This window comes from Pecten maximus, chromosome 3, assembly GCF_902652985.1.
Source record: "Pecten maximus chromosome 3, xPecMax1.1, whole genome shotgun sequence".
Classification (NCBI taxonomy): Eukaryota; Metazoa; Mollusca; class Bivalvia; order Pectinida; family Pectinidae; genus Pecten; species Pecten maximus.
This window is the reverse complement of record NC_047017.1, coordinates 29,261,995-29,271,879: the sequence shown is the minus strand read 5'-3', so window position 1 is coordinate 29,271,879 and position 9,885 is coordinate 29,261,995. Positions and strand designations below refer to the sequence as shown.

The window sequence follows — 9,885 nt, the reverse complement described above, 5'->3', positions numbered from 1 at the left end:
GTTAGATAAAAACTTGGGGATGTCAAATTAACAATAGGTAGCGATGAAGAGCGCGCTATGACAAATGCCTTACAAGACGTTTTCAAGAACGCAGACTTCCTTTTGTGCACAAGACATATAAAAGAAAATTGTGCAAGGTATCTAGAAAAGACAGGAACTCCTGAAATAGAAAGAAATAGAATCATTAAAATAATTTCTGGAACGGATGGCCTTGCCTTTACGAAAAATGATGATGAATATTTAACACGACGGGTCGATTTGGAACCACATTTGGTACAAAATTCACAGTTTGAGAAGTATTGATTGGACTAGGTATCTCGAACAAAAAATTAAGGCATATGTCATAGCGCCTCTTCGACAGGGCACAATAGAAGATTTATGGACCAATAACAACTCGGAGTCCATGAACAATCGCATTAAACAAGCAGCAGACTTCAAACAACACAAACTTCCGGATTTAGTTGAGAAAGTAGCACTTGTTTCGAAAATCCATATGTGAGATCTAAGAAGGGCATTGCACGGTAGGGGAAATTTTAGATTAGTTAACAGATGCTCTCATTTAGCAATTTCACAAGATCTTTGGGTAACAAAATCAAATAATGAAAAAGATGAACACTTCCAGAAATTTCTGAAATTAAAAAAAACTCGAAACAAAACAGACACTATTTCGGCAACCGTTTTCGACTTTCGATGTGCACGCCCAAAACAGACCTGCGGTAAAAAAAAACCTGGCCAGCGCAGGCGACAACGATCAGAAAAAACCTGAAATATTGCGTAAATTAAAAAATAGATTGCGCTTGTTCATGGACAGAGTTATAAATTATACTTTATATACCATTTTGTAATCAATGTTTTTTTCAGTTATGTACAAAATTTTGTAACCAATGTATTTTCATTTTAAAATGTATTTCATTATATTTGTAACTTATTTACTCTAACATTAAATTAGTTATGTAGATTATCGGTCTCAATTTCCGCGTGTCGGAGCCATACTCTATGGTGATCTAGACCAATATCTACTTACTAATATTGTGTGCATTTCTTTATAAATTTTCAACCAAGTTATTCATCATGAATGTAGTTTTTTAATGTGTAAATAGATTTGATCTTAATTCAGGTTTTAGCCTAGTTTTATGACTTTTATGCATGTTGAAACTATTATATATAATGAAATTTTATATTGTCAATTTAAGAGTTATTTCACAATAATCAATGTACTCTTTTAATTCAAACATTAAATTAGTTATGTAGATGATCGGTCTCAGTTTCCGCGTGTCGGAGCCATACTCTATGGTGATGTAGACCGATATCTACTTTCCCAATATTGTGTGTATTTATCAATTTTATCGAAGTTGTTCAATATCAATGAAGTTTTTTAATAAGTAAATATATTTGATCTAATTTTATTTTTAACCTAGTTTTACGACTTTTATATATGTTGAAAAGGTTATGTAATGAGATTTTATATTTTTCAATTCATTATTTATTTTTAATCAATTTCCTCTTGTAATTACACTAGTTACTTATGTATATTACCGGTTCAAGTTCAGTTGTGGCATATTATGTACTTAATAAAGATGATATCAACTTGATACGTATAGTTCTTTCTTATTTCCACGTGGTTGGTTTTGTATGACTGTTTGTAAGAGTTATCTCCCTCGCCGTCAAAACCCTACTCGCCGATAAGTCAACAAAAGAAAGTATCAATAGCTGTATTTGATATGTTGACATATACATATCAATTTCTAATGATGTTTTCATATAATGTGTTGATGTTGTGAGATGTTTTAAGGTGTTTTTTGGTAGTTTTGGGGTGTTTTTGGGTAAATCGTTCGTCCGAACAACGTAAAACCAGTCCATTGAACTGGACAAGCAGTTTGGACCGCAAAAACGAAAACGGCTAGCTGTCTCCGTTTGAAGTCCTCCCCAATTTCGACAGTTTAGTGATGCGTTGAAAAGTAGGCTACTTTAAATTAATTTTCATTTCGTGTAAGATCTGGAAGTCTGAAAGAATATCTAATTTAAGATATCAGAGACGTGCACGCGATACGTCTCGGCTCATATGAAATGAAAATACCTCCTTATAATTACTTACAGCTAAAATTTGTAATGTAATGTGCGGTTGAGTAGGCCTAATATATTTAATAGGTTGAGAAATATTGTGTATGTATACATCCTGAAGAGGTAAGAGTTGATATAGAACCGTTATAAAAATACACGTACATAAGGTTTTTTTGAGGTCGCAATGTTTTGAAATTTGTCTCGGTAACATTCTAAGGTACTCCATAGTTATCTATAAATTAAGGAGGACCTAAGCACTTCAGCTGATTCAAGAAAATTTACATGCGTATAATAGTACAATGGTACATTGTATACATTTTGTGCAGTCATCAATAGATGGCATGGGCTATTGCAAATCACCCTGCGTCCAAGGTCCGTCGGTAAACAATCTTTCTCATTGCTATTTCCTGAAAGTACCGGAGATATATTCTTCAAACTTGGTCCCTCGTTGTGCCAATTGAATATAGATTTTTGATTGAAAAAAAGGCCGACAGGCGCCATCTTGGATTTGAGAATTGAAAGTTTGTTATCGCTTTTTCTTCAAAAGTAATGGAGGGATATTCCTCAAACTTTATGTGTAGATCCCCCTTGGTTCCTAGATGTGCCAATTGATTTAAAATTTTTGATCAGAAAAAACAAAATGGCCGACAGACGGCCATCTTGGATTTTGAGAATTTAAGTTTGTAATAGCTATTTCTTCATAGATCCAAAGGTCAAAGTTACATGATAAAAAGTCAAGGTCATTTTTTGCATAGGTGAACTGATGAACATTTTGTTATGACATCATGAAACAAAGTTGGTCTAAATCAAACAAGCAGTAAACAGGTCATTGGTCAAGGTCACTCGGTCAAATGTCATTGTCAAATTTTGTATCTTTTCACTGCTAAAATTTTCTTATGACTTAATGCAACAAAGTTGATCACTTGGTCAAAGGTCAAGGTTATTTGGGTCCAAGATTTAAGGACAAATTTGATCTCTAACCGTGAATAACTCTGGCTGTTATTGGCGTGTGGTTTTTAAGGTTCAAATAGCAAACTGAAGTTAATAAATGGATGTTTTCTGTTAGCCCAATAACAATGGGATAGAAACAACAGTCACTCTAATACATGTGTAATGTATGTATTTCTTGCACAGCAATATGGACAGATGGATTTTGATGATTATGGGGGATATACAGCCACATAATCAGTTTAATGGGGTCCTTGCTGACCTGTCAGTTTTAGTTAGATATGTTAAATGTAAGTTTAAACGTAAAACATCATCTATTAGTATACATATCAGTGCTCTGGTGATGATAAAGACCCTTGGACCTCTTGTAATTTCTCCCATATTCCGTTTGCATTTAATTAAATAGAATTGAGGTCTACCATCTAGGTGAAAGTTCTGCTGTGATTGTATCCCATTTTGACCGACTACAAAGTGGGATCTCTCTCAGAACTTGCTGGATTGAGCACGAGTGAACGTAGTTCTAATGTATGACTGGGGAGGCAATGTGTACTCATGGATGTCACATCATAATTGGCATTTTAGTAGTATCCCAATTATTTCCTGTATCGACTGTGTGATTTTAATGGTTAACCAATAACTGTCGACTGAGATTCTATGTCATTTTAAAAGGTTAAAAAAACCAACTCTGTATTGACTGAGATTCTGTGTGATTTTGATGGTTAACCAATAACTCTGTGTCGACTGAGATTCTGTGTGATTTTGATGGTTAACCAATAACTCTGTGTTGACAGATTCTGTGTGATTTTAATAGTTAACCAATAACTCTAGCGTTACACTGTGCTGAGAATTTGTGTGATTTGTATGTATGACTAAGGAGGCAACGTTTACTCATTGATGTCACATCATAGTTGGTATTTTAGTAGTATCCCAATTATTCCTGTTTGAGGTGGGCTCTAGGAGTGATTAGGTTAGTGTGTCGAGTTTCAATGATTTGGCATTCAACTTTGTAGACATGGGCTCTTCTTCTGCTGTCAAGTAAATTTTGTGATGTGTGGGCACATTAAGTGTCCCCAATGTTCTGGTAGTTGTATTTGGAACAATTGATATAAATATTTTAGCAATACTGGAAGTTCTGCCATCATGGACCACCTCAGGCGAGGTGTTATTGTTGGGCTTCACTACACCTGCAGACAACGGGGTCTTCCCCGAACACCAACTCTGGTTAGGGTGGGGTGTTTACATAGGGGTTAAGGTGTGTTGATAGGGAGTTATAGTCCGTTACAGAAATGTCTTAAGTGTAAGAACACAGGTAAATTAACTCACCTGTTAGGTGATCAGAAAATCATTAGCTGTTAATGATTGCCAAACTGTTTCACAAATAGTGTATAAAACTAAGCACACTTTGGAAAATCATCATATTTTGCTTTGATATTTGAATTATCAACATCGTGGCAGACATATACATGTAAATACTTACTTACTGAATCTTGAATTGTAAAACAGTTGTACGTTGAATACTTTTAAATCATATATTTTCTGAAAAAAGTTTATCAAACTTCAACATTTTGTTAAATTTTGTGTCACATTGATTGAATTTGTGGTTGTTTTCAGATTTAGTGTAAATATTCAAACAATACTTTGATACCACTGTTTAATTTACATTCTTTTAAATTATTTCAGCCCATTATCATTTTTCATTTATATTGTAAATATATATCTGATTATCATCATTTGAATTAGCATTTAAATTGGCATAATTACTGAATCTTATATTCATACTTTTTCATTGTAAAGCAATTGTATATTAGTTAGACTTTGATTTTTTCATAATGATTAACTTTGTACGTTTTTCAGATTTGTATAGACAATTAAGTTATTGTGTAAAATTCTTGTAAAGTTGTAGCTGTAATCAGGTTTGATTAGTACAGGTTTTCGAATACCTATACATAGATTGATTTTTCCAGATTTGTTTAGATTATCATATAATTACTGTATAGATCAGTTCTTGTAGAACAATTGTAACATTCTTGTGTCTGTTTCAGGCTTAGTTAGTAATAATAATTTTTGTTAATCATACACGGAATGGAGAATGCACAGGTCATTATTAATAGTAATATATATAATTAGTGCGTTAAATTTAGAAAACAATTTCTAATTTTGTTTATCTTTTATCTATATGTTTTAATCTAATATTATCATAATCAATAGTGAAATATATAGTTAGGAATAGTGCTTTGAAAATTTGATTTTTTATTTTTCGTTTAGACCTACAGAATGTATTTTATTTGTCAAAACAAAAATGGGTTTAGACACAAGTATAAAACTTATAATCCGTCGTGTCCCGTATAACATACATGATGGACTGAATTTACATTTTACATAACCAAAAACAATAATGACAATTGATGATGATGTGAACATGTCAAAAATATCTATAAGATAAAATTTACCATATACATACATGTATGTCATATTTATTTTTTACTCATTTTATACTTATTTATTGATATGATATTGTCGTTTCATTCTTACTAGTAAAATAATCTATATGATAGTGATTGGAATTTAGAAAACTATTTCTGATTCATATACCTGAGTTGACCCTATTTTTTACCTGAGTTGGTATTCCATATTGAAACAGACTATAACTGAACTTCAAAGAACTTCCTACATAAACACCTTCCTTTGTCTTTACCAGAGTTGGTGTTCCGGGAATGAGCCCAGACAACATGCTAGTGTGCAATATCTTCTTGGTCGTATCACTGAGTGACTTTAACGCTTAACAACTCCCAATAAATGAACATGCTTATTCCCACTGTTCTTTTTAATTTATTTCACATTTTCACACTTAGTTCATAAAAAAAAATATTTGACTAAAAAATATTATCATCAAAATCCCGGATTCCAATTTAGTTTTGCGTCTTCTCTCTGTAACTCATAACACACAATGCTATCTCCAGGTAGAAACACAAACCCCTCGTCTGACAGTCTTAACCCACACTCCATGTCCTTTTTTATTTCATCAACATCCTTTTTAAAATGTTTCATCGATACTGCATTTCCTGAAATCCAAAGTAAAATCATTTGTAACATATTTCATACTGACCAGTAGGTTACAGCTTATTCAGTGATAAGATTGCTTAAAGTCACAAATTAGTAATCAGTAAATTACATTATATAACATTTTTATTATATAGTTGATTTATACTCGATTTGGTTAAAGGGACATCACGGTAAAAACGTTGTAATTTTCAATGAATGTATGTGTTTTGTTCCTTTCCAGTTATATTTCTGTGCTGTCCCAATGTTCACAGTCGATCCTCATGTCCAGCTTGACCACTTGATTTAGTTGGGAATCCCCCTCTAAATTTAGCGCGGAAATTATTTTTAAATCATCACGTAACTGTTTTGAAATCGAGGCAACACAAACACACGATAGTTTATAAGGCGAATTGGATTAGTTGGACAACAATATTATACAGTGGTTTAAATGTTAAATAACACGTTCTGTATATATTCCGGCACATATATTTATGTGTAAATAAGTGTAAACACCGTACATATAGTATAGTGACAGTAGCGATGTACTGATACAGACTGTATAAATATTACCGAGTTTGTGTAAATATTACCGAGATTGTCATGACCTACTATCCAGCAACCAAGCAGAATACGAGCAGCGTCCGTATTACGTACTGCTGTTTTCATGTTTGAACTGTATTGTACTGCTTCCCCAGTTTAATTCTAGGATTGTGTTTGACCCATTTTCCAATTATTCTCTTCATTGCGGAAGCTGTTATCGTTTTCAACCGCAGTCGATTCACATTGGAAGCCATTTTTGTTTTCAGGTGTTTTAGTGTGTTGTGCGCATGCGTGTTATCGTATATGTCACAAAATTTGCATATTCAGACTATTGATCAACGAATTGTGATAACCTTTTTATAATTAATAATTGATGTTTTTTATATACATATATCATCAAATTCGAATGGTTATTGTTCATAAGGATATTTTTTTTAAAGATATACCCAATAATATGAAAAAATACAAAATAAAAATTGGATTACCGTGATTTTCTTGTACAAAACTATGAAGAAAGTAATATTTGCTCACCTACTTTTCCCTCATGTCTCTTAAGCATGGTTACTGATACTGTAGCCCCTACCTTACAGAGAATGGTCACCGAGACCCTAACACCTACATTACAGAGAATGATCACCGAGACCCTAACACCTACCTTACAGAGAATGTTAACTGATACTGTAGTCCCTACTTACAGAGAATGTTAACCGAGACCCTAGCCCCTACATTACAGAGAATTGTCACTGATACTGTAGCCCCTACTTACAGAGAATGGTCACCGAGACCCTAACCCCTACCTTACAGAGAATTGTCACTGATACTGTAGCCCCTACTTACAGAGAATTGTCACTGAGACCCTAACCCCTACCTTACAGAGAATTGTGACTGAGACCCTAACCCCTACATTACAGAGAATGATCACCGAGACCCTAACCCCTACATTACAGATAATGGTCACTGATACTGTAGCCCCTACCTTACAGAGAATTGTAACTGAGACCCTAACCCCTACATTACAGAGAATGGTCACCGAGACCCTAACCCCTAAATTACAATACAGAGAATGGTAACTGAGAACATAACCCCTGCATTACAGAGAATGGTAACCGAGACCCTAGCCCCTACATTACAGAGAATGGTCACCAAGACCCTAACCCCTACATTACAGATAATGGTCACAGAGACCCTAACCCCTACATTACAGAGAATGGTCACCGAGACCCTAACCCCTACATTACAGAGAATGGTCACCGAGACCCTAACCCCTACATTACAGAGAATGGTCACCGAGACCCTAACCCCTACATTACAGAGAATGGTCACCGAGACCTAACCCCTACATTACAGAGAATGGTAACTGAGAACCTAACCCCTACATTACAGAGAATGGTAGCTGAGAACCTAAATCCTACATTACAGAGGATAGTCACCGAGACCCTAACCCCTACATTACAGAGAATGATCACCGAGACCCTAACCCCTACATTACAGAGAATGGTCACCGAGACCCTAACCCCTACATTACAGAGAATGGTAGCTGAGAACCTAACCCCTACATTACAGAGAATGATCACCAAGACCCTAACCCCTACAGTACAGAGAATTGTCACTGATACTGTAGCCCCTACCTTACAGAGAATGGTCACCGAGACCCTAACCCCTACATTACAGAGAATGGTTACTGAGACCCTAACCCCTAAATTACAATACAGAGAATGGTCACCAAGACCCTAACCCCTACATTACAGATAATGGTCAGAGACCCTAACCCCTACATTACAGAGAATGGTCACCGAGACCCTAACCCCTACATTACAGAGAATGGTCACCGAGACCCTAATCCCTACATTACAGAGAATGGTAACCGAGACCCTAACCCCTACATTACAATACAGAGAATGGTAACTGAGAACATAACCCCTACATTACAGAGAATGGTAACCGAGACCCTAGCCCCTACATTACAGAGAATGGTCACCAAGACCCTAACCCCTACATTACAGATAATGGTCACAGAGACCCTAACCCCTACATTACAGAGAATGGTCACCGAGACCCTAACCCCTACATTACAGAGAATGGTCACCGAGACCCTAACCCCTACATTACAGAGAATGGTCACCGAGACCCTAACCCCTACATTACAGAGAATGGTCACCGAGACCTAACCCCTACATTACAGAGAATGGTAACTGAGAACCTAACCCCTACATTACAGAGAATGGTAGCTGAGAACCTAAATCCTACATTACAGAGGATAGTCACCGAGACCCTAACCCCTACATTACAGAGAATGATCACCGAGACCCTAACCCCTACATTACAGAGAATGATCACTGAGACCCTAACCCCTACATTACAGAGAATGGTCACCGAGACCCTAGTCCCTACATTACAGATAATGGTAACTGAGACCTAACCCCTACATTACAGAGAATGCTCACCGAGACCCTAACCCCTACCTTACAGAGAATGCTCACCGAGACCCTAACCCCTACATTACAGAGAATGATCACCGAGACCCTAACCCCTACATTACAGAGAATGATCACCGAGACCCTAACCCCTACATTACAGAGAATGGTCACCGAGACCCTAACTCCTACATTACAGAGAATGGTCACCGAGACCCTAACCCCTACATTACAGAGAATGGTCACCGAGACCCTAACCCCTACATTACAAAGAATGATCACGGAGACCCTAACCCCTACGTTACAGAGAATGGTAACTGAGAACCTAACCCCTACAAAGGCTACATTACAGATCAGGTGGTGATATGTCTGTGACATGATGTCACCATGTAATGACATGGCGTCATTAGGTGGTAATATGGCTGTGACATGATGTCATCAGGTGGTGATATGGCTGTGACATGGCGTCATTAGGTGGTAATATGGCTGTGACATGATGTCATCAGGTAGTGATATGGCTGTGACATGGCGTCATTAGGTGGTAATATGGCTGTGACATGATGTCATCAGGTGGTGATATGACTGACATGGCGTCATCAGTTGGTGTTATGGCTGTGACATGATGTCATCAGGTAGTGATATGGCTGTGACATGATGTCATCAGGTAGTGATATGGCTGTGACATGATGTCACCATGTAATGACATGGCGTCATTAGGTGGTAATATGGCTGTGACATGATGTCATCAGGTGGTGATATGGCTGTGACATGGCGTCATTAGGTGGTAATATGGCTGTGACATGATGTCATCAGGTAGTGATATGGCTGTGACATGATGTCATCAGGTAGTGATATGGCTGTGACATGATGTCATCAGGTA

The 9,885-nt window shown here is 36.4% G+C and overlaps 1 protein-coding gene across 1 annotated transcript in view; it reads right to left on the bottom strand.

Moving 5' to 3' along the window:
• Nucleotides 1-5,818: 5,818 nt before the first annotated feature.
• Nucleotides 5,819-9,885, bottom strand: part of LOC117323840 (translation initiation factor IF-2, mitochondrial-like) — a 31,928-nt gene continuing 27,861 nt past the window's right edge. The window contains exon 17 of the mRNA XM_033879323.1: nucleotides 5,819-6,071. Within this exon, the coding sequence (XP_033735214.1) occupies nucleotides 5,899-6,071 (173 nt within the window). The 3' untranslated portion in view covers nucleotides 5,819-5,898. The remainder of the gene's footprint in view (nucleotides 6,072-9,885) is intronic.